Raw genomic sequence first — 26,628 nt, forward strand, 5'->3', positions numbered from 1 at the left:
CTCCTAGCCTTCACAGGATGTGAACTGAAGGCTTTGGCTTAGACGCTGAGCACAGGGTCCTATTGCTATAGAAGCAGAAGCTCGGGGAAACCAGACACAGTCTTAGCCAAGTGTCCACAAAGTCAAGGGAACCGTGGTATTGGAGTACCTCATGGTACAGAAGGAAACATTATATATTTGAAGGCTCAGGTTTAACTGCACTTTCAAATATACAATATTTCCCTGAATTGCCCAGTAAAATCACTCTAAATTAAAAAAAAAAAACCCTCAAAAGCCTGAGTTTACTGAAAGGTGAGAGTTTTATAACTGTCTTAGAGAAAAGAGAATTTCAAAGACAAAGCAAAAGATAAGGGCTTGCCTAATAATGGTGTCATTGCCTTATGGCTCCCATCAAATCTACTAGAGAGGAAACTCAATTTATAAAGAGGTGAAATGAATTTTTACAATTCCTTTCAAATAACTTATGAGTGTCACCTGCTGTGGCCGCCACCGTCTGGAGCCTGGAGCATTAGCCTGGGTCACCTCCACCACCACGTGCTCTTCTCTCCCGAGATGACTTGGGCCACTGGCCACCAGGGCCCCTGCCAGGTCCACTTGGAGCAGCATGGAGTCTGCATGGTTGCTGAGGTTCACAGCTGGGGGGCTGTCAAGGTGAACTACAAAGCAAGGAGGAGAGGCCTGGAGGGTCCCCCCCCACCGACCTTTCCCACCTTCCCAGGGAACACCCATCTTGGAAAGCGCACAAGGAAATGTATGTCCAGGCCGTCCCTTCCACCTGTGCCGCTGCCCTGACTGCTCCTACCTCTTCAGCCCCTCACCCCTGACACGCACAATTGGTTTTGCTTTGTTTAGTTGTGTTTTGGATCCTCTGGTTTAACGTTTAGGGGGTGTCTCCCATCCTACTATCATCTCTGCTTCTACTCTTTGCAGCCAGCATAAAACGCCTACCCCAGTTCCTGGACGCATGATGAACAGTGGACAGATGGAAAGAGGCCGAGAAATTCCAAGTGTCTGGGGCACTGAAGGTTACCATGGCAACTACAAACCACAACACAGCCAACCTCTAACTAGATTTACACAACTCCCCCCACCCCAAAACTAAGGCCCATAGAAGTTAAGGTGTGATCATCTCCAAGCTTAAAACTTTACCTCAGTGCTGTGGACTGAATGTCCAGTCCCCATATTCGTATGTTGAAGCCCTGAGCACCTGTGTGGCTATACTTGGAGATGGGGCCTCTAAGGAAGTAACTGAGGTTAAATGGGGTCATAAGGTGAGGCCCCGATCTGATAGGATTAGTGTCCTTGTAAGAAGAGATACCAGAGAGCTCTCACTCTCTCTACATACACACTCATAAACACACACACACACACAGGAAAGGAAAGGCCCTGTGAAGACATAGCAGGAAGGTGACCACCTGCAAGCCAGAAAGAGAGCCCTCATTAGAAATCAAATCAGCCCACCCTGACCTTGGATGTCCAGCCTCCAGAACTGTGAGAAATAAATGTCTGTTGTTTAAGCCACCCAGGCTGTGGTATTCTGTTATGGTAGCTGAGGCCTACAAAAAGGCAAGAGAGCCCATAGTGTAAGAAACCAAGCAATCATCAAACTCAGATGACACAGCCAAGGAAAGAACCAATGAACTTAAAGATAGGTCAAGAGGAACCACCCAAGCCAAAACACAAGAGGGTGGGGGCAAGGAACAGAACAGAGCATCCAAGACCCACAGGAAGCCGGGCCTTAACTAAAACACACAGTTTGGCTGCCGTCACCATTCCGTGGGGAACCTCACCACCACCCACCCATCGCAGTCTCACTAGTGCCCCTCCCCTTCTGTTCTGAAGCCTCATCTTTCACCAAACGTCCTGGAGAAACAAAACACACACAGGGAGGAACGGTAATTGCTTAGGCTGTGACCTTGGGCAACAGTCATGATAGTTTTCGGATCTCTTCACTTTGTGACTCAACCATGGGCGACTGTCCATCTCAGTACAGGTTTGGATACAGTAGCTTTCCAGCGGTGACACAGCCAGCAACTGCCATAACTTTCCTTGATCTGGATACAGGCTAAATAAAATCTGTAACAATCAGAAACATTTAATGATAGATTCGTGGTGTGAGAGCAATAGGATTTAAGTAACTTTGATAAGAGCTGAAAATACGGGTAGGATAATGGTGCTGCTTGATGTATCCAAAATTCACCAGCTTACTCTAAATAGCTTTTCTGAGATATTAAAAGATAAACTTCTGATCCATTATACTATTTTCTGCTACAATGGGCCTTGATTATTGATATTTGCCAGTTTTAAGGATTAAATATCCAGCCATAAAATTAAATCATGAGAGGAGGGTAAACGTGGTTTTCCCACACTGGAGAGAAGGAAATACAGCCCATATGATGGTGGGAGCACATGCTTGTGGAATTTGCAGAGTATCTTATACTTCATCAAAAAGTAAAAGCGATGATGAGATAACAGATTACAGACGTTCAAAACAAATTCCTCAAATTCTGTTTTGGACTGTGTCCACAAATCACCAAAATTTCAGTTACCAGAAGAAGGATGAAGAACAGCCACAGAGCTCAGGTCAGCTCTCAGGGGTCAGGGGAGACTTGGGCCACCCATACCTCCTCCTTGGATACCCCAGTATACCCACCCACCACGCTATGCTAAGCAGCTGGGGTTTCAGAACCACACAACTGTGTGAATAGGAAGTAGAAAGGCAAACTGGTAGCCAAAAAAGTAAACTCTTGAAGTTTTCAGAGTTCAATGCAATTGGTTTTTTGTTCTGTGCTTAGATTTCCTTTCTCTGTGCCACTGCTCTCCTCCCATGTGGATTATTAAAGAAGCCTGTACTCATTTCAATTCAGCCAGTATTGACTTCATGCACCCTTGCTGTCTGAAATGCAACCTTGTTCCCTATATGTCACACTGAGAAGAGGAGGCTCTTGTCATGTACAATCCTGCACACACATAGAGCCCCAACCCTCATGCCCACACACACAGATAATGAAGATCATGTATTCACAGCTACCCGTGGTCACATACACAGCTTCCAGTCACAAAGGGCAGCCAGCATGGCTGTCACCACAGGCTGCCTTCAGAGAAAAGCCACAGCCACACCAGTCCTGGAGTCCACAGGGCACACGTATGGAAACACCACTCACCCACCCCTTCCTTGCTCACAGTTTCATACCCTGTCACAGTGGCACATACCAACCACCTACTGGCGTCTCCCAAAACTGGCCCACACAAACTACCCTATGCCAATGCTAAAAATAGGTAACTATTAACTCTAGCAATAACTCCCTAGGCACACACACAACCTCAAAATGCTCACACACCGCAAAAGACCCACACGTCCCACAGAGGCATGCACACACACAAACACACAGCCAGGCACTTGGTACCTCACACCTATGTGCACACACACAGACACACAGGCAGACATGGGGGCCTCACACCCACATGCACACACACAAATGGGGGGCCTCACACTCACTCATTCAGCAAATATATTTTGAGTGCCTACAACGTGATCTCGGCTAGGGCCACACCAGGGCACACACCACCCAAATGCTGGCAGTGAAACTCGTGACCCCTCAAGTCAGAGGGAACACTTAGGTCACCTCCAGGGCCCTGGCTCTGCAGCCCTCCCTGGGGATGTATGGGCAAGTCAAATCAGAGCAGCCTCCAGGGAAGAGGAAAACATAGAACTTCACTCTCTCCCAAACAGGGTGGTTCAGCTGGGAGCCATCCCAAAGGGGCACTGAGACATTCCTGGGGGCACCCATGATGGCTGGACATGTCCCAACACAACTAAAGAGTGTTTACTGCATGTGGTTGAAAAGAGAATTTGGTAAGCCACTTAAGGTGGGCATTGAGACCTGCGGGCAAGCTAACTGCCTTCCACAGAGCAAAGCCAGGTCCTCAGGGCTTCCATTGTATGACTGGGGACAACACAGAGGAGCACTGCTAAGGGCAGGCCTCCCTAGCCACCCCCAGGCTGCCATCCCACACACCCTCAGGAACTCCTCCAAAGAAATGTGTGAGCCCCACACCTCAGGTGCCCTGCTACCCAGCACGATGCACCCGGGGGCTCTGCTGAGCAGACAGCAGAGCTCAGGGTGCCATGGTACTCACAGAGCACAGCACCACAAAGACAAATAAGCCCGTGACTTTCAGCCACCGCACACAGCACCTGCAAGAGAAAAGACAGGCCCCAGGTCACAGTGACAGTAGTCCTGCTTGCATGTGCCCCGAACTGTCAAACCTCAGGTGCCTGCTGAAGCCTTGGGTAATGCTTGTCTCAAAGCACATGTGTGAAATTCTTTCCGTAACATGGTATGAAGGAGGATACTGCTGAGGACACCAGCAGATCGGTGGAGGTTATAGAGGGGAACAAACTTAACCCTGAGTGTCTGAACACTGCTTCTTAGCAGAGATGCTGAAGTTCAAGATTGGAGCCTCTTCACTAGCCTTTTAAAGGCTCTGGTTTCCTGGAAACAAGCTTTATCTCAGCTCTCAGATTCATATTTATCAATTAGTTCCCCCTGTGTTTTCTGGAAGGTAGGCATATGGATTTGATCATCGAATAAACATCGACTGAGACATAGCCAAACAATTCAAGAAAGAAATTGCAATGCTATAACCGGTTGTACCAGCAGAGTCCTTTAAGAATTCCTTAGGAGATAATTCAATAGACATTCAGGCCCTCTTAGGACTCCTGATGGCACCCTGGTCCAGTCATCATTACACACTTCTTAATTGTGGCCCTCAGGTCCTTGGCGAATGTGGGCCTGGCAGCCACTCCAGGCTTATCTCTGCTCCTGTCACCTCCCCAGGGCCCACCAGATCCTACCTCCTGAAGACACAATCACTGCCTAGTGCTGGGGGGAACTCTCCCCTGGCCACTCCTTGAGGGCAAGCCCTGGGGTATTTGTGCTCTGCCCTGCAAAAGGAAGGGTGCTGGTACACAGCCTGTGCTTGACACATGTCTGTAGAACAAAGGAATAAAGTCTATATAGGGATATCTTTTTCAAAACCTTTCTGATCCTTTCAAAATGGTAAAACCCTGTTTTGCATTCTCTCAGATTTCATGAATTTGATGAGTAATATTTCACCCTTCCAAATTATGATCAATAGCTCCTATTCAAATGGGAATCAAAAAAATATTTCCTCTTAAAGCATGAAGCATTAATTGAACTATTTTTAATACATTTTTGAAACATCTTTATTAGAGTATAATTGCTTTACAATGGTGTGTCAGTTTCTGCTTTATAACAAAGTGAATCAGCCATACATATACACACGTCCCCACATCTCCTCCCTCCTGCATCTCCCTCCCTCCCACCCTCCCTATCCCACCCCTCTAGGTGGTCACAGAGCACCGAGCTGATCTCCCTGTGCTATGCGGCTGCTTCCCACTAGCTACCTACCTTACATTTGGTAGTGTATATATGTCCATGCCACTCGCTCACTCTGTCCCAGCTTACCTTTCCCCCTCCCCGTATCCTCAAGTCCATTCTCTAGTAGGTCTGCATCTTTATTCCTGTCTTGCCCCAGTTGAACTATTTTAAATACTAATTTCTTTCTACATAACTGATATATACAGCAGAGCTGACCATCCAAAATAATTTTTACAAGTTTCTTCAACAAACATGTGTAGTACTTTCTAGACATGTTAAGAATGGCGCTAAGTCTTCCAGTTAAGTGGCAAGTTTGAGGCAACCATTCTATGAATCGTAGAAGATAAAACCACCACTGAATGTAAAGGCTTAAATGTACTTGGTTCTATTTTCCATGGGATGGGACCTTTGAGGAAGCTCGCATCCTCTGGAGTTGTGAGGCAGCCAGCTGGAGAAGGGTGTTAACAGTGTCAGCGCTTACCATCATGGTGACCTATGGGGCCAGGTCCCTGTTCACACACTTTCACATGATTCAAGTAATTTTATAGCACATTAATTGGCCAATATTTGTCACACCTATGAGAAGAGCTAAGACCAGTCAAGGTGAAGAAACTACACATGGCTGGGAGGCATGGTGGGAAAAGACATCTCCATGGACAAGCACTGGTGGGGGACCTGGGGTCGCATTCCTCCCCCCACCCCTTTGCTCCTCTCACAACCTGCATGACCTCAGGCAAAACCCTTACCCTCTCTGAAGTACCTCACCTACCTCTCAGGATTGCCTGAAAGATCAGTAGGACACCTGAGAGTGGGCCTCTCTAGGTAAAGACAGATACACTTTGGGATGCAGGTAGGTACACTTCTTTTTTTTTTTTTTTGGCGGTACGCGGGCCTCTCACTGCTGTGGCCTCTCCCGTGGCGGAGCACAGGCTCCGGATGCGCAGGCTCAGCGGCCATGGCTCACGGGCCCAGCCGCTCCGCGGCATGTGGGATCTTCCCGGACCGGGACACGAACCCGTGTCCCTTGCATCGGCAGGCGGACTCTCAACCACTGCGCCACCAGGGAAGCCCCGTAGGTACACTTCTAATCAGCCCTTCAAACAGCTTCAGAAAAGCTGGGCCCCCCTAATGTAGAGAAATAATAACACTAATATTTGATAGCTTCATGGTGTCTTCTCACCTATCCATGGGTTTTCACATAGACCATTTTAGTGGAAGCCCACGGAAGGCTGTGGAGGGAGGGGAATGCCAGGCGACAAGGAGAAAGCTGCACGGACATGCCCGGCCCTGCTGGTTCCTCAGCTACCTCGGAGCAGATACATAGTGGGGGCCTTGGTGGTCCTGGTATTGTATCCCTGGAAATGCCACTTTCAAATGTGTGGCTCTCAACAGAACCCCTCCTTCGAGTAAACGCTCACGCAGAAGCCTCAACAGACAAACAAGGGAGAGATCTCTCGTGCTCCGACCCACGCGGGGGTGCTGCAAAATTCCCTCAGATCCTCAGCGCATGCGCGGAGAACTCGGCCTCTCTCGGCCCCACCTGCAGCTGCATCACCCCTAAAAACCCTCTTTCTGCTTCCTGTGCAGAGCCCTTCTAATAACGTGCTTCATCACTGACTACAAATGATAATATCAGCTTGTAATACACCACGGGGACTACTTCATCCACAAAGCCTCATGGGCTTGAAGACCCCAGCCACACAAGAGAAAGGACAGGTGTGTGGGGTGTTAGTCATTTAGGTCTCTAATTGGGTTTTCCTGTAGCCTTAAAGGCTTCATGCTGGTTTGAACGTCGCTTTATCTGTCTTCCAGGGCCTGGAGGAAAGGAAGGAAGATTACCTCCCAGGAAAGTGTCGCCTAGCCTTCTTCCTCACCTCCACCCTGTCCTCGGGAAGGATGTCGCGAGGGCAATACCCACACTGCGCCCCACTCCCCAGCCCAGTCCCAGGTGGGCGGCGTGCACTGTGCGACCAACACCCTGTGCCAGTGCTGGCACTCCAAGTCTTCCTACCTCAACTTGGAAAGACGGAACCTGATGTGAGCGCTGTCCAGAAGCTCCCCCTTCTCTGAGGAGGCGGATCCAGAGGAACCTACCAAGTCTCTGCTCAGCAGGGATCCGCCCTCCCACTCAGCTGAGCTGTTCTCCCAAGATTCTTCAGCAGTGATGAACTCTGGGTGGTAAACGGGCACGCACCGTGACCTGGAAATCGAGGCTTTGTGGTTATTTTCACGGAAGTAGGAGCATCTCCAAAGCAACACTTCATCTCAGGGGTGAGTGTGAAATGTATAATCAGTACTCGTTTTTAAAAGGACCATCGATATTGTAGTGCTGTCAGACTGGTGGGAATGGGTCTTTCTTGACATCACAGACCCTGGAATGGAGGGAAATCGTCTGGGGTCACACAGTCTTCAAAATAAATTGTGGACCTTTAAGAAACATCGGCTTGTTCTGAGTTTGGAACTTTCCAGTAAAGCTTTTTCTGGCTCAGACCAGCTCCAGCTCATTTCAGTTTCTGCTTTCTCTTTGATTGTGCTGGAGTTCTCAATACCTGGTCCTGTTATACTCATCCTGAAGCACAGTGAGTGGCGTAAGCCTTTTCTCCTCTTTGTAGGTATCTATCTGTAATGGAGCTGTAGGGGAGATGGTCTACCTAGCTTTCCCACCCAACATCTACATGAGCATGAGCAGGAGTGGGGAACATCAGTACTGCACTAGATAGGCCCAAGAATGGGACCTATATCTAGAAGGATGAATCAAGGGGTATCATAAACTTTTATCAAAATTACATGTGGATATATCCATTTAATTTTGGTTGAATCCCTGAACAACTGAGCAACTCATTCAGTACAGATTCTCAGTCAGCACTTGACTCTAGTGAGGCTTCACCAAGCCCAGAATTTTCCTGTGGAGATACATGAAATACTTGTGGGGTGGCACTATTGACACAAGAGCCACAGTCTATTACGTTAGGCCTCTCCATCTACGCCTTTCGAACCGAGTTAGCTGAACAGGACATTGTCATTCTCCTGAACTCTTATCACTGCTTTAGGACTGGTTCACAACAAGAAAAAGGAACTTCAAACTTACAGGAAGTAAAGTTTTCTTTTAAATCATACATTTTTCAACTTCATAACTATTGATATTTGAGCCAGATAATTCTTTGTTGTGGGGAGGTGTCCTGTGCAATGCAGGATGTTTAGCAGCATCCCTGTCCTCTACCCTAAATGCCAGTAGTACCCCTCCCCCATTAGTGACAACAAAAAATGTCTCCTGACAGTGCCAACCTCAACCCTGGTTGAGAAGCCCTGGCCTGGCAAGATGGCCTTTCCCAGCTGTGTGCATGCATGAGTGTGTACATGTGCTATTCAGTCACTGCAAGGTTATGCTCAAGGTTACTTGGCAATTCATAAGGCACAGAATACAACCGCTAGAATCATGAACACACATTGAATCGACAAGGATCTAGCAGAGACTATACATGTCAGGTAAAAATTCATATCTCAGGAAGAAATTCTCCAGCATAAGTGCAAAGGATAATGCTCAGAGATTTCTTAATTTTATAAGAAAGAAAGAAAAAAACACCTCACCCTTTCTCTTGTGAGAAATTCCTCAGCAAAGGTGTGTTTTCTGTAAAGCAGGGGTCTTTAGAACTGGAGCTGAAGAACTGGGGGAAAGGAGGGTGAGACCTGAAAAACACAGGGAAGGAAAGGGATCAACACAACATGATGGCTGTGCTCACTGATGGTTGTGGCTAGATTCAAGAACGTGCCCCAAGAGTCAGTGGTACATCTTCTTTATCCATTCATCCGTTGATGGACACTTAGGTGATGTGGCACATATATACAATGGAATATTACTCAGCCATAAAAGGGAATGAAACTGAGTTATTTGTAGTGAGGTGGATGGACCTAGAGACTGTCATACAGAATGAAGTAAGTCAGGAAGAGAAAAACAAATACTGTATGCTAACACATATATATGGAATCTAAAAAAAAAAAGAAAGAAAGAAAAAAAATGGTCAGAAGAACCTAGAGGCAAGATGGGAATAAAGATGCAGACCTACTAGAGACTGGACTTGAGGATACGGGGAGGGGGAAGGGTAAGCTGGGACAAAGTGAGAGAGTGGCATGGACATGTATACACTACCAAATGTAAAATAGATAGCTAGTGGGAAGCAGCCGCATAGCACAGGGAGATCAGCTCGGTGCTTTGTGACCACCTAGAGGGGTGGGATAGGGAGAGTGGGAGGGAGGGAGATGCAAGAGGGAAGAGATATGGGAGCATATGTATATGTATAACTGATTCACTTTGTTATAAAGCAGAAACTAACACCCCATTGTAAAGCAATTATACTCCAATAAAGATGTAAAAAAAAAAAAAATAGAATCCGCCTGCCAATTCAGGGGACACAGGTTCAATCCCTGGTCCGAGAAGATCCCACATGCCGCGGAGCAACCAAGCCCGTGAGCCACAACTTCTGAGCCCATGTGCCACAACTACGGAAGCCCATATGCCTAGAGGCCGTGCTCCACAACAAGAGAAGCCACCACAATAAAAGCCCACGCACTGCAATGAAGAATAGTAGCCCCCACTCGCTGCAACTAGAGAAAGCCCGCAAGCAGCAACAAAGACCCAACACAGCCAAAAATTAATTAATTTTTTTAATGTAATAACCTAAAATGGCAAAGAATCTGAGAAAGAATAGATATATATGTATATATATAACTGAATCACTTTGCTGTACACCTGAAACTAACACAACATTGTAGATCAACTATACTTCAATAAAAAATAAATATCATTAAGGAAAAATTTTTTCTAAATTAAAAAACAAATATGTGTAAAGAACCAAAGGAAACCATATCTCAAGAACTATATGAAAGTATAGGGATGATGTCTCACAAAATAAAGAATATTGCCAAAGAAAAAGTATAAAGAAAGAACAAACAGAAATGCTATAATTGTAAAGTACAATAAATGAAATGAAAATTTCACTAGAGCAGCTCAACAGCATGTGCAGAAAGAACACCTGTCAACCAAGAATTTTACAGACAGCAGAACAATACTTCAAAAGAAGGAGATAGCAAATGGCAAACTAGGAAGCTCCAAGCTTCCTAATGAGAATTTGTCCATAGAAACATCACACAAACCAGAAGCTGCTTGAACCAACTTTGTAGGAGCTCTGGAAAACAAAGGTTTACAGCAATCAAGAGAGAAAAGGCCATCTTCAAAATGATAGGAGAGTTTGGGGGCATTTTATTTGCCTTTGCCCCAGTCCGTGCCTGGTGTGGAGGTGGTCTTGGTCTTGAGCAGGTGGCAGTCTGGTTCCCAGTTCCCCACAATCCTTCAAACTAGAGGGAGCAGAAATGACCTTATTTGAAAATGGTTGTGTATGTCTATTCTAAGTTGTCCTGGGGATACTTGAAGGGTTAATGCGTGATGAAAGGTGCTCATCTCTATCTCATATACCTCAGAATGCAGATGGGAAAATCAGCAAGCAGTGCTCATAAAAGCTACAAGGGGACAACAAACCCACAAGCACCTAGGGCAAGAGATTATGGGTGGAGATACACAATAGAACATCTAAGACCAGAAAAGAGATTGGCATGAGAGTCTGGGAAATTAGGATGTTCAAAACTAGGCATGTATACAAAGGAATTTAGAAAGCCACACACATATGCTCAGGAAATTCCTGAGAAGAACTTAAAATTTCACCTCAAGCTGATCCCTAACTCAGAGGAAATCTAGCTAAGTGGTGAAGGAAGGAAAGAGGGAATTAAGATTGAATTCAGTCACCAATGGCCAGTGATTTAATCAATCACGCCTACATAATGAAATCTCCATTAAAAAAAATCCTATAAGACAGTTTGGGAGAGCGTACAGGTGGGTGAATGCACCAAAGTTCTGGGAGGGTGGTACACCTGGAGAAGGCATGGGAGCTCTGTGCTTCCCCCACCTTCACAGTTTGCCCTATGCATCTTTTCCATTTGGCTCTTGCTGCGTTGTATCCTTTGTAATAAATTAGTAAACATAAGTAAAGATTGCTCCTGAGTTCTGTGAGCTATTCTAGCAAATTATCAAAACTGAGGAGGGGGTCATGGGAACTCCAAATTAATAGCCAGTTAGATAGACATACAGGAGGCCCAGGAATTGTGACTGGCATCTGAAGCGGGAAGAGTTTTGTGGGACTGAGCCCTTGACTAGTGGGATCTGACTCTAACTCCAGGTAGACAGTGTCAGAATTGAATTTAATTGAATTGTTAAACATCCAGTTGGTGTTTGCAGAGAATCAGAGAATTGATTGGTATCAATCTCTGGAGGGAAATAAGCCTCTCATTTGGTATCAGAAGTGTTATGAGTAATAACAACACAGTTGATGTCATTTCAGTTTAGATTGCTGTAACTTCAGGATGTTAGATGGAATCTTGATAGTAACCACAAAGAAAATATCTATAAAATATATTAAAATGGAAATGAGAAGGGAATCAAAATATGTCACTACAAAAAATAAAGAGAAGAAGCAGTAATGGAGGAAATAAGGGGAAAAAATTACATAAGACACAAAAGATACAAAATATATTATGTCTTTGATAATAGCCATCCTGATTGATGTGAAGTGATATCTCATTGTAGCTTTGATTTACATTTCCCTGATGATTACTGATGTTGAGCATTTTTTCATGTGTCTGTTGCCCATCTGTATGTCTTCTTTGGAAAAATGTCTGTTCAGGTACTCTGCCCATTTTTTAATCAGGTTATTTTGGTTTGGGGTTTCTTTTGATGTTGAGAATTGTGCACAAATTGTATGGTATGTAAACTATATCTCAATAAAGTTGTTTTTTAAAAAAAAACTTACTACATTTGCTAGGGACATGGAAAGTTCATCCTTAGTTGGAGGAGAAAAAAACAGCTTGTATGTGCACAGATTCAGATAGGTAGGTATGTGTAACAGAGTTTTCTTCTAGTTGCTCTTTTTGCCTCAGTGCATGTAAGAAATGTAGAGAATAGGAAACAAAGAGGTCCTCAACCTATAGGTCCCAGCATGTGATGTAGTAAGAAGCTACTAGTCTCCTAACGTTATACACAGCATTAAAAAATTCACCCTGAGATTTTAAATGAAACTGTATCCAAGTCCTCCAAAACTTCATTCACACTAACTTTGTCAACCCAATATAAGGCAGTTGTCCCAGCATTTTCCCCTTGCTTACCGTCAACTCTGGCTAGCTCCTGGCACCATTAAAAAGTGCCCCTTTCTTAAGGGCACTGCCATCTTCCTCAATCTGGCTTGAGCCAAGAGAAAAGGAAACCCCACTGGGAATTACCTCTATACTCTCTGCCCCTTAGGCTCTGGCTTGGGAATGAAAGTAAGGGCTTTACCCGATTGTTGACTTACTGACATGCTCTAAGTAAAATGACCTCAATGGAGCTTATTAAACTGCAGTTTATGCTAATAATCTGTTAAGTCAATTACTCCCAAATGTGCATTCAGACATTTTAAATCAAGGAGGAACTTAGGGATAACTCCCATATCTAGCACAGAGCCCAATAAATAGTCACTTAAGAAATATTTGGTAAATAAATGGGGAGTTTTAAAAGCAAGAGCTAATCATAGTTGGAAGAATAAATATAAACCCAGAATATTTGATAGTTATTTTTGTCAGACTGATTTAAAAATAACCTCCCATAAAAATAAAATCAATGGGAGACTAATAATACATAAAACAACAATATGACTAATAAGTTTAGTTTTTACATTTCTTTAAAAAAGAAACAGAAAAGAGAAATACGTCTTCTGAAACAAAAGTACAAGTCACTTCCACGGTACGCTACCAGCAGTAGATTCAATACACATGTAATCCACTCCCTTGTTCAGTGGTTCTGGTATTTAAAATAATTTGGTTCAAGTAAGAGTTTTTCTCTTTCAGTTGCAAAGCTGAATCACTTGACACTGATGATAACAGTCACATAAGTAACAACTACAAGAAATTTAAATTTCTGTAACTATGTACATTTTACATTCCAGAAGTTAGCATGTGAAGCATTATATCCCTAAAAGCACTACTACTTTAATGTATAATCTTCAAATTATTCTAGATTTTAGGATACTGTATTAAAAATTTCAAAAGGTTTTTATGTATCATGTAAATTAGAGAACAGAATGTTACATTGCCATATAATGGTATGTATTAAACACACTTCAAACAAATTTCAGTGTAATGGAAAGAAAGTGTGTTGGCTATATGGAAATGATAAAATTCCGAATCAACCTACTCAGTAAAGATTTGGAAATTTAAAAAAAAACCTGGGAATTCCCTGGCAGTCCAGTGGTTAGGACTCTGTGCTTCCATTGCAGGGGGCACAGGTTCCACCCCTGTTCAGGGAACTAAGATTCCATTTGCCACTTAGTGCAGCCAAAAATAAATAAATAAATAAATAAATAAATAAAAACTTAACTACAATGCTACAGTAATCAAGACAGTGTGATACTGACCTAAGTATACACATATAGAGCAATGGAACAGAACTGAGAGTCCAGGGGGAAAAAACTTACATTTATTTTGATTTTGATTTTCTAAAAATAGCCAAGTTGATTTTCTAAAAATAGCCAAGGCAACTTAATTTGGCAAAAAGACTTTTCAACAAATGATGCTGGGACAATTAGATATCCACATGCAAAAGATTAAATTAGATCCTACCCCACACCATGCACAAAGATGTATCCAACCCTGTCTCCCACCCTGTCCCCAGCCTTTCTCTTAAGTGCCCATTGAAAGTTGCTGGAGAAGACCCTGCAAGGGGTGTGTGCACACACCCCTTGCATCTGTGGTACACAGGGGTCCTATATTCTCATGCTAGCCCACACTCAGGCTTTAGAAATTCATTTTTTTTAATTCAGCTGTTTTTTTCTTACTATTTTTACTATGTCCCCATATTCATCCTGTACTCTGCCTATAGTTAGAAAATGCCAGTGTTCCACTTCTCATTGGAGGTACTTACCTTTTCCTAGATTTATGGCTAGTTAGTAGGCCTGTGACATAAGTTCTCTGATATGTTCCCCAAAAATTGTGATTTGGGGGATTATCTGTTTTTTCTCATTTTTGGAGTGTGAATGACAGCCTTAGAGCCAGATGTCAACATTGCTATTTATAATGTCCATGATATTTATTTTCATTAAATCTATGGATTATATTAATCTCTATATTAATTTATCTTCTTTATACTTAGCCTTCTTTTCTAAGCATATGAACCTATCTTTCCATGCGACTCTCCTTTGATAGTTCTGCTAATTTTATATTTTGATTAATAAATGTCATACATCTCATTCAGTATTTCTGGATATTTTTGTTTATTATGAATGAGATGCATCTTAAGAGAAAATTTTCTGGATAGAAAATTTTATTTCTAGTACATTCTGTTACTTTACTGTAACTATAGTTTTTCAGTTAATTCCTGTAGACCCTTTGCAGTAGTAGTTACAAATAATGATGATTGCATGGCCACTGTCTTAGTCGGTTTGGGGCTGTTATAACAAAGTACCATAGACTGAGTGGTTCATGAACAACAGAAATTTATTGTCACAGTTCTGGAGACTGGAAGTCTGAGATCAAGGTGCCAGCATGGTCAGGCTCTGGCAAGGAAGCTCTTTCAAGTTGTAGACTGCCAACTCCTCACTGAATCCTCACATGGCAGAAGGAGAGTGAGAGAACTCTCTGGGGTCCCCTTTATAAGAGCATTAATCCATTCATGAGGGTAGAACTTCCTGTAATATTGTGATTTATAATAAATATATATATAGTTTGGTCTTCATCCACAGTTTCTGGCTTATAGCTCCCAAGACCCTTTCTAAGTAATAAGAGCATTGGGAGCATCTTTTGTTGTAGTATTTGGTCTTTTGTCTTCAGTTCCTGAAATCACTTCAGAACCAAAAAGGTGAAATGGGTGCCTTATTATTCATATCAAGCCCCTTTCAACCCCAAATGAGTTTATTTTAATGACATGACTTTTGGAAATCCCATAGCGATGGTTGGGGGGACTTGTTGCCAGGGGAAGCAACCTTGATCATAGGGTTGGAACTTTCAATCCCACCCCTGAACTCAAAGGAGGGGAGAAGAGCTGGAGGTTGAATCAATAATCAATGACCAATGATTTAATCACTGGCCTATGTATTGAATCATGCATATGTACTGAAGCTTCCATTAAAAACCAAAAGAACGGGGTTTGGAAAGTTTCCAGGTTGGTGAAACAGAATGCATCTACATTGGGAGTCCCCAAACTCTACAAGGACAAAATCTGCATGCAGGACCTTGCCCTAGGTATTTCTTAACCTAGCTGTTCATTTATATCTTTAATATCCTTTGTAATAAACCAGTAATCAGATAAGTAAATGGGTTTCCTGAGTTCTGTGAGCTGCTTTAGCAAATTGATCAAACCTGAACAGGGGGTTGCGGGAACCCCCCACTTACAGCCAGTTGGGCAGAAGCACAGGTAGCAAACTGGTTTGCAACTGACACTTGGAAGAGTCTCAGTAGTCCTGTGGGACTGAGCCCTTAACCTGTAGGATCTGTTGCTATCTCCACATAGTGTCAGAACTGAGTTAAATTTCTGGGACACAGAGTCAGTGTCTCTGAAGAATTGGAGAACTGCTTGGTTGTGTTTAAAAATATATATCGTGCCTCCCAAAGGCCCCACCTCCTAACACCAACACACTGGATGTAGGATTTCAATCGCTTTGGTCACAATGGTAGTGAACAATACTAACCTACCCTGAATTCTTCCCATTATTTCCAAGATCAGATATCATACCCCCTTGCTTTTTTTAGGGTACAATTCAGTGGTTTGCAGTCTATTCACAAAGTATTGTAAACATCACTACTATCTAACTCTAGAATGTTATCATTACCCCCAAAAGAAACCTCATACCCATTAACAGTCACTCCCCATTCCTCCCTCCTCTCAGTCCTAGTATCCAGTAACTACTCTCTGTCTCTATGACATTTCATATAAATGGAATCATGCAACTTATTGTCTTTTGTGATGTATATGTGCATATGTTTATAATTTATATATCTTCTTGATGGAATGACCCTTTTATTATCATAAAATCTTCTTTGTCTCATGTAACAATTTTTGTCTTAAAGATTGTTTTTGTCTAATATTAGTGTAGCCTCTCTACCTCTCTTTTGATTACTGTTTCCAAGGTATATTTTTTTCCTTTCCTTTACTTTCAACTTATTTGTGTCTTTGATTTTAAAGGGCGTCTCATAGATAGTAAGTATATCATTGAAATATTTATTTTATGCCTTCTGCCAATTTTTGCCTTTTGATTAGTGTTTAATTCATTTACATTTAATATAATATGAGTCAAATAGATGTTTTCAATTGTACCATTTTTATTTCCCTCTTGTTTCTTTTACCATTTATTATTTTAGCTTTTTTCTTAGTGGTTGCTGTGGGGATTATGATTATCATCTTAATTTAAAACAATCTAGTTAGAATTAATATCAATGTAATTTCAGTTAAAACAAAAATTTTCCTTCTATATAACTGTTCCTTCTAACCTATTTTGTACTATTATTGGATAATATTACATTTTATATGCTGTAGACCATTCAACACAGATTTATAATTACTGCTTTATGCAATTTTCATTTAAAGCAGATGGAAGCTAGAAAGGGTTACACACACACACAAAAAAAAATACATTTGTACTGTGTTTTATATTTTCCTATGTAGGTTCCTTTATCAGTGCTCTTTTTCCTTTAGGTGGATTCAAGTAACTGTCAAGTGTGCTTTCATTTCAGCTTGAAGGACTCCTTTTAGCATTTCTTGTAGGACAGGAGTAATGAACTCCCTTAGCTTTTGTTATCTGGGAATGTCTTAATTTCGTCCTCATTTTTGAAGGACAGTTTTGCCAGCTATAGAATTCCTGGTTGACAGGTTTTTTTCTTTCAACTCTTTAAATATGTCTTCCTACTGCCTTCTGACCTCCATGGTTTCTGATGAGAAATCAGCTGTGGATTTTATGGAAGATCAATTGAATGTGATGTCATTTCTCTCTTGCTGCTTTCAAAATGCTCTTTCTCTTTTGCTTTTGACAGTTTGATTATAAGGTATCTTGGTATGGGTCTTTTTCAGTTTTCTTGGATTGTAGATTCATGCATTTCAGCAAATTGGGGATTTTTCAGCCATTATTTCTTAAAATATTTCTTCTGGACTTTCTTGTCTCCCTCTTCTCTGTCTTGAAACCCAATAATATGTATGTTGTTCTGGTTTGTGGTTTCCTACAGGACCTTTAGGCTCTTATTCACATTACTTCATTCTTTCTTCTTTCTGCTTCTCAGACTGGGCAATTTCTACTGTCCTATCTTCAAGTTCACTGGCTCTTTCTTCCACCTTTTAAAATCTACTATTGAACCCCTCTAATGGGTTTTTCATTTCAGTTATTGTACTTCACAGCCTCAGAATTTCTGTTTTATTCCTTTTTGTAAATTCTATCCTTTTGTTGATATTCACATTTTGTTCATATGGTGTTTTCCTTATCTCCTTTAGTTATTTGTCCATTTTTTTCCTTTAGCTCCTTGAGAAATTTAAGACAGTTATTTTAAAGTCTTTTTCTAATAGGTCTGATGTCTCGGCTTCCTCAGGGATAGTTTCTGTCAATTTCTTTTGTTCAGTTGAATGGGCCATACTTTCCTGTTTCTTTGTATGACTTGTGGTTCTTTTGGTGAAAATGGCATTTTTGTGCTATAATGTGGTAATTCTGAAAATCAGAGTCTTCCTTCTCTCTACAGTTTGCTGGGGTTTTTTTGTTTTGTTTTGTTTTCTGATATCTGATGGCTATAGTAATCCATTTGCTTAGGTACTTTTCCAAACTATTTTCCCAAAGACCGTATTCCCACTACTTGTATGTGACCATTGAAGACTCTGTTCCTTTTGCTCATGTTCAGCTAATGTTTTGACAGAGATTTCCTTGAATGCAAGGAGCTTTAAAAAATCAAGAAAAATTTTAAATACACACAGAAAAAGCAAACACTTCTCCCTGTCTTTACAGATTGGCTCTGTGCTGGGGCACTCCATCAACACTTGTTAGTCTTTTACTGGAATGAGGGCTAAGCTTGAAGTGAAAGTTCAAACTTCTCCAGTCTTTTCTCATCATGCATTTTTATCTGACCCTGTGTGGCCTTCTAAATTCTCCCATACAGATAGGTACTTTTGAATATCCTAGTTACCCAAAGAATCTCTTCAATTTTTGAAACTGGGCCTTAGACAGTCTTTGTATGTCTCAACCAGTAAGCTTCTGTCCCAGACATCTGCAGTTTTCTAGATCCCCTTACAGTGTTTTAAAGCAATTCCCAACATTTTTATAGCCTGTGTTCCAAGTTAGACAAAACAGGGATGAGAGTCTTTTGTCAGTCCTTCAGTTAACGGCAGATAGGTTAAAACAGACACACACAATAATTTGCAAGTAAGGTCCGCTCTTCTCCCTCTGGAACCAAGGACCAGGTTTTAAGAATGGTCTGTCATGGCTTAAAGACCACCATCATGATAGGGAGGGGGTAGGGTAAAGGCAAGTAAAAATGCCACAAAACTCTCTTACCATTTTCAAGTTGACTTTTCCTTGGCTCAGAATCTTGGTTGCTGTAAAGTTTTGACTGGTTTCTAGAGTTCTGACAATGTTGGTTATGAGAGTTTCTGCTGGGTTTTCAATGTTTCTATGAAATAACAAGAGCTAGGAAATCTCTACTCTGCCACTCATTCTTCTGAAGTTTTAAATCAAGGAGGAAAAAAGGCTATGAACTTTGTTTTATGTTTTGAAGACTGTTTTACTGCTAAGGATACTTTGCCTTTTCTTTTAAACTTTAGGATCAGCTTATCAACTTCTGCACCTCAAGAAAACCCTGCTGGGATTGTTTTAAGAATTGTGTTGAATTTATAAATCAATTGGGGAGAAAATGTCACTTTAATAATAGTGTTTTCTACACCATGAACGTTGAACATCTCTTCATTTATCTAAATTTACTTTAACTTTTCTCAGCACTATTTTGTAGTATTCAGTGTATGAGTCTTGCACTTCTTTTGTTAAATATAATCCTAAGAATTTTATTCTTCTTGATGCTTTTTTTTTTTTTTTTTTTTTTTGGCTGTGTTATGTCTTCATTGCTGTGCACGGGCTTTCTCTAGTTGCATCAAGTGGGGGTTACTCTTCTTAGCAGTGCATGGGCTTCTCATTTCAGCGGCTTCTCTTGTTGTGGATCATGGGCTCTAGGTGCATGGGCTTCAGTAGTTGTGGCATGTGGGCTCAGTATTTGTGGCTCACAGGCTCTAGAACACAGGCTCAGTAGTTGTGGTTCACGGGCTTAGTTTCTCCACGGCATGTGGGATCTTCCCAGACCAGGGCTCAAACCCATGTCCCTTGCACTGGCAGGCAGATTCTTAACCACTGCACCACCAGGGAAGCCACTTTCTTGATGCTTTTGTCAGTGGAATTGTTTTCTTAATCTTATTTTTAGATTATTCATTACTAGTGTATAGAAAGACAGTTCATTTTTGTTGTTGATTTATAAAACTGTCTTTATTCACACATATGATTACCTACTTAGAAAATCTAAGGAAAAACGTCTACAAACAAAAATATTACTAGAAGTAATAGGTGAATTTAGCAAGGATACAAGATCAATGCACAAAAATCAATTAAATGTATATATTAACAATGAGCAAGTGTAAATTAATGTTTAAAAACACCATATAAAATAACATTAAAAAGTCTGGAGAAAAATCTAACAAAATATGTCCAGCACTTGCTCCCTGAACTCTACAAAATACTGCTGAGAAAATAAATAAGAACAAAATTAATAGAAAGATATACTACTTTCCTGGATAAGAAGATTCAATATTATTAAGATATCAGTTCTTCTTAAACTCATGATATAGATTCAGTGCAGTTCTAATTAAAATGCCAACAGAAATTTTTTTTTGGAAATTGCAAATTGATGGTAGAATTTACATGAAAAGGCAAAGAACATAGAATAGCCAAAACAATTTTGAGAAAGAACAAATTTGGAAGACTCACACTATTTGATTTCATAACTTTCTATAAAGCTACAGGAAAAAAGACAGTGTGATATTAATGACATGTTAGTCACTAGATCAATGGAACAGAATAGAGAGTTCAGAAACAAACCCACAGATATGTGGTCAAATTATTTTTGACAAAAGTGTAAGAGTAATTCAATGAAGAAAGGGTAGTCTTTTCAACAAATTGTGCTGGGACAATTGGATGTCCATAAGCAAGATGTAATCTACACCTTTCTGCATATGCAAAGATTAACTCAAAATGGATCTTAGACCTAAATATAAAACCTAAAACTACAAAACTTCTAGAATAAAAAACAAAAGAAAATCTTGGTGACCTTGGGTTAGGCAAAAATTTCTTAGCTATAACAACAAAAGCATAAATCCATAAAAGAAAAATTGATGAATTGGACTACATGGAATTTTTAAATTTCTGCTCTAAAAGATGCTATTATAAAAATGCAAATACAATCCACAAACTATTACAAAATTTAAGAAAACATATTTGATGAGACTTGTACTGAGAATATATAATGAATCACAAATAGTAATAAGAAAACAAACTCCAATCATAAGAAGTATAAAACCACAATAAGATACATATACACACCTATTAGAATGACTAAAATTTTAAATAAAGTCAATATTAAGTGCCAGCAAGGATGCAGAGCATTGGAATACTTATACCTTGCTGATGGAAATTGACAAAATGGCACCGCTTCTTTAGAAAGTAATTTGCCAATTCTTTTTTTAAAATAAATGTATTTATTTATTTGTTTGTGTATTTATTTATTTACTTATTTATTATTTCTTTTTGGCTGCATTGGGTCCTGGTTGCTGCACGTGGGCCAATTCTTGATACAGTTAGACATGTAATTATCAAATGATTCAGCATCTCACTCCTAGGCATTCCTATGTACTCAGCCCATTCCTAGGCATTTATCCAAGAGAAATTAAAACTTATATTCACACAAAAACCCTATATGCACATGCGTATAGTAGTTTTACTCATAATTACTAAAACTTGGAAACAACCCAAAATCTTTCAACAGGTGAAAGGATAAACAAAGTATACAACTCCATTCAGCAATGAAAAGGAACACTCATCTTGAATGAATCTCAAATGCATTATGCTAAGTGAAAGAAGCCAGACTCAATGATTCCATTTGTATGACATACTTGAAAAGGCAAAAGTAGAAGGACAGGAAACAGATCAGTGATTACCAGGTGCCGGTGGGGAGAGGCAGAGACTGAAGGAATTTTTGTGGGTGATATATTGATTGTGGTGATGGTTATATGACTACATATATTTGTCAAAACTCATAGATCTAGGCATCATTTTTTGTGAAATTATACCTCAATTTCAAATGTATAAAAACTATGTAAGGTGACCAATATTAACTAGAATTATTGTGGTGATCATTTTACAATGTATACAACTATCAAAGTATTATGTTGTACAATTGACACTAACATAATGTTATACGTCAATTATCCCTCAATTTTTAACAAATAGGGAGGGGAATCAAGATGGTGGAGTAAGAGGACAAATAATCTACATATGGAAAAATTCTCATGAAAAACTAACTGGAAACTGGCAGAAGAAATCCTGTACAGCCAAGGTTGCAAGAAGGATCCCCACATAGCAGGTAGGAGGGGAAGAAAATCATCAGGTTGGTACTTGTGCCCCTGGAAGGGGGCTAAGAGGAAAAAGGAGATCACAGAGGCAGACACTCACCTCAGGGAGTGAGAGGGTTGAGCCACATAATGGGTGTCCTAGTCCTGGGGTCCTATGTGGAGAAGACAAGCCCCCTAGGCTTCTGGGAGAACCAGTGGGACAGATAGAAAGTATGAAAATCCTAGGCTCCACTCGTGAGTAGTGTCTGCCCGTGTGGTGCTGGCTTGCCTCCAGGAAGGATGGCGAGAGCTCTGCACTGGTGGCAGCCACCTTGCCAGGATCCCCAATCCGAGCTGGGCAAACACCCCAGCCACACTCACTCCATGACACAGCTTGGCACGTGACCTAGAAAAGGTGGGTCCTGGAAAAGACTCAGTCAAGCAATGTAGAGATGGCCATGGAGCCTGGGGTCTGATCCAGGTGGGGCAGCAGCAGGCACCCTTGGCACTTGCACAAACAGCATCATAGAGGCAGCCCAGACCTTTAGCAGCAACGCAGGTGCTTGAATCCCTGCGACCCCCCAATCCCAGCCAAGTGAACACTCCAGCCCCACCCACTCCACGAAACAGCTTGGCACTGGATCTGGGGCTGCCAGATCATGGGAGATGACTCAATATAGGACCAGAGGAGCAGTCCAGGGGCCTGGGGTATGGTCTGGGTGGAGAGGTGGCAGCCAGTGTTGGCACTTGCTCAAACAGTGCCCCAGAAGCAATCCAGACCTCTGATGTCAGTGTAGCTCCTTCAATTCTTACAGCCACAATGCCCCAAGCCCCCAGTCCCACCCTAGCAAATGCTGCCCACTCCATGCCACAACCTTGCACTAGATCTGGGACAACCAAAACAGGGGAAAGGACAAGACTAAGGTTGCATCTAAACAGAGCCCCAGACACCTTTACAGGCAGCACATCAGACCTCAGTAAGCACACAAACCTCAAGTACTTCACCACTCCCATTCTTTGGGGCAAAACCCCAGTGAGAGGAGAAGGAAAAACACACACTTAAAGGGAAAAGAGCCAGCTTGAACTTGATCCTCAGGGCTTCTGCACCAGCAACTGGGGAGCAGACCCTGCCCTTGACAGGGCAGTGACAGCCAAGAGTAGAGAGGAAGTCCTGCCTCATACCCTATACATGCTTTAACTCCTCCAACACCAATGACACCAACTATCAAAGAGATAGTGCCCAGCACACCCTGAGGAAAGATGTAACTGGTGTCCACATCATATCCAGCCCTTGCACCAAATACATTGGGAACACACAATCTACATAGGGATGCTCTCACATAAAAACACCCCTTCAAGACCAAAATAGATAACTGTTTCACCTAAATTCATGGAGAGAGAGAACGTTAAGTAAAATGAAAAGGCAGAGGATCTACTCCCAATTGAAATAGCAAGAGAACCCCCCACACAAAAACAAGTAAGTAATGGAACAGAGATAATTAGTCTACCAGACACTGAGTTCAAAAAGTTGGTAATAAAAAGTGCTAACTGAATTAAGAAAGAGTATCAATATAAACTCAGATCATTTTAGCAAGAAACTAGAAACTATAAAGACAACCCAATGAAAAATAGGTAATTCAATCTGGAGATAAAAAGCACTGTAGAAGCAAGGAATAGCAGACAAAGTGACATAGAAAATGCATAATGATCTGGAAGATAGAATAATAGAAATCACCCAGTCAGAATAGCAAATAGAATGACAAGTTAAAAAAACATATGAGATCTATGGGATAATATAAAGCATACAAATCTATGCATAATGGGGGTCCCAGGAGAAGAAAGAGAAAAGGGGTCTAAAATATATTTGAAGAAATTATGGCTTCAAACTTCCCAAACCTAAAGAAGAAAACAGATATCCAGGTATAGGAAGCACAGAAGGTCCCAAACAAGAGGAACCCAAACAGACCCACACCAAGATATATAATAATTAAAATAGCAAAAGTTAAAGTTAAAGATAAAGAGAGGATCCTGAAAGCAACAAGAGAAAAACAAAGAGTTGGTTACAAGGGAATCAGCAACTCCCCCTCCCATATTAGGCTCTCAGCTGATTTCTTTACAGAAGGTTTGCAGGCCAGAAGGGAGTGGCATGATATATTTAAAGTCCAGAAAGGGGAAAACCTAGGATACTCTACCCCTACAAGATTATCATCTAAATATTTATTTATTTATTTATTTATTTATTTATTTATTTATTTGGTTGTGCCACGTCTTTGTTGCGGCAGGTGGGTTCATCAGTTGCAGCTCACAGGCTCCTTAGTTGTGGCTCACCAGCTCCTTAGCTGCAGCATGCAAGTGGGATCTAGTTCCCTGACCAGGGATCGAACCCAGACCCCCTGCATTGGGAACACAGAGTCTTCACCACTGTGCTATCAGGGAAGTTCCAAGATTATCATCTAGAATAGGTGGAGAAACTAAGAATTTCTTAGACAAACAAACACTAAAAGAATTCAGAAATACTAAACCTACACTAAAAGAAATATTAAAAGGTCTTCCCTAAATAGAAAAAGAGCAAAAATCTATAGGAAAGGGAAAAACACAATAGGAAAGGCAAATATATAAAAGGATAGAAGATCACTTAAGCAAGTCAGTACATAGATAAAAAACACTCACAAAATTTTTGTAAAAGTGATTGTAACTGTAATTAACAGCAAAAGAATAAACATGAAGATGTAAAATAGGATATCAAAATCACAAAATGTGGGAGAGGGGAGTAAAAAAATGTAGGTCAATTCAATGCAATCCCTATCAAACTACCCCTGGCATTTTTCACAAACTAGAACAAAAAATTTCACAATGTATGGAAACACAAAAGACCCCAAATAGCCAAAGCAATCTTGAGAAAGAAAAATGGAGTTGGAGGAATCAGGCTCCCTGACTTCAGACTATACTACAAAGCTACAGTAATCAAGGCAGTGTGGTACTGGCACAAAAACAGAAATATAGATCAATGGAACAGGAGGGAAAGCCCAGATATAAACCCACGCACATATGGTCACCTTATCTTTGATAAAGGAGGCAAGAATATACAGTGGAGAAAAGACAGCCTCTTCAATAAGTGATGCTGGGAAAACTGGACAGTATGAAATTAAAGCACTCCCTAACACCATACAAAAAAATAAACTCAAAATGGATTAAAGACCTAAATGTAAGGCCAGACACTATCAAACTCTTAGAGGAAAACATAGGCAGACCACTCTATGACATAAATCACAGCAAGATCCTTTTGTACCCACCTCTTAAAGAAAGGGAAATAAAAACAAAAATAAACAAATGGGACCTAATGAAACTTAAAAGTTTTTGCACAGCAAAGGAAACCATAAACAAGATGAAAAGACAACCCTGAGAATGGGGAAAAATATTTGCAAATGAAGCAACTGACAAAGGATTAATCTCCAAAATATACAAGCAGCTCATGCAACTCATTATCAAAAAAAACAAACAACCCAATCCAAAAATGGGCAGAAGACCTAAATAGACATTTAACCAGAGAAGATATACAGATTGCCAACAAACACATGAAAGGATGCTCAATATCACTAATCATTAGAGCAATGCAATCAAAAACCACAATGAGGTATCACCTCACACTGGTCAGAATGGACATCATCAAAAATTCTACAAACAATAAATGCTGGAGAGGGTGTGGAGAAAAGGGAACCCTCTTGCACTGTTGGTGGGAATGTAAACTGATACAGCCACTATGGAGAACAGTATGGAGGTTCCTTAAAAAATTAAAAATAGAACTACCATATGACCCAGCAATCCCACTACTGGGCATATACCCTGAAAATACCATAATTCAAAAAGTGTCATGTACCACAATGTTCATTGCAGCTCTATTTACAATAGCCAGGACATGGAAGCAACCTAAGTGTCCATCAACAGATGAATGGATAAAGAAGATGTGGCACATATATACAGTGGAATATTACTCAGCCATAAAAAGAAACGAAACTGAGTTATTTGTAGTGAGGTGGATGGACCTAGAGTCTGTCTTACAGAGTGTAGTAAGTCAGAAAGAGAAAAACAAATACTGTATGCTAACACACATATATGGAATCTAAAAAAAAAAAAAAAAAAAAAAAAAAGAATGGTTGTTTAGAACCTAGGGCCAGGACAGGAATAAAGATGCAGATGTAGAGAATGGACATGAGGACATGGGGAGTGGGACATGTAAGCTGGGATGAACTGAGAGAGTGGCATGGGCATATATACACTACCAAATGTAAAATAGATAGCTAGTGGGAAGCAGCTGCAGAGCACAGGGAGATCAGCTCAGTGCTTTCTGACCACCTAGAGGGGTGGGATAGGGAGGGTGGGAGGGAGTGAGATGGAAGAGGTAGGGAATATGGGGATATATATATATACATATAGCTGATTCACTTTGTTATACATCCGCAACTAACACAACAACGTAAAGCAATTATACCTCAATAAAGATTTTTAAAAGAACACTCATCAAAGTGGTTATAA

General features: G+C 41.1%; 1 protein-coding gene across 2 annotated transcripts in view; it reads right to left on the bottom strand.

The window, feature by feature from the left end:
- The window catches only part of OCA2 (OCA2 melanosomal transmembrane protein), a gene marked incomplete at its 5' end in the record, with an annotated part of 170,515 nt that overhangs the window by 133,348 nt on the left and 10,539 nt on the right, over positions 1-26,628 (bottom strand). The window contains 6 exons of one of the 2 annotated variants that reach the window (XM_082630807.1): positions 475-635; positions 2,004-2,076; positions 4,141-4,198; positions 7,417-7,605; positions 8,994-9,092; positions 10,671-10,757. In XM_082630807.1, coding sequence (XP_082486933.1) covers positions 475-635; positions 2,004-2,076; positions 4,141-4,198; positions 7,417-7,605; positions 8,994-9,092; positions 10,671-10,757 — 667 coding nt within the window. The remainder of the gene's footprint in view (positions 1-474; positions 636-2,003; positions 2,077-4,140; positions 4,199-7,416; positions 7,606-8,993; positions 9,093-10,670; positions 10,758-26,628) is intronic. The other variant, XM_082630808.1, reaches the window with a different exon arrangement.

Source organism: Mesoplodon mirus, assembly GCF_964341445.2.
Source record: "Mesoplodon mirus genome assembly, chromosome: 8".
Classification (NCBI taxonomy): Eukaryota; Metazoa; Chordata; class Mammalia; order Artiodactyla; family Ziphiidae; genus Mesoplodon; species Mesoplodon mirus.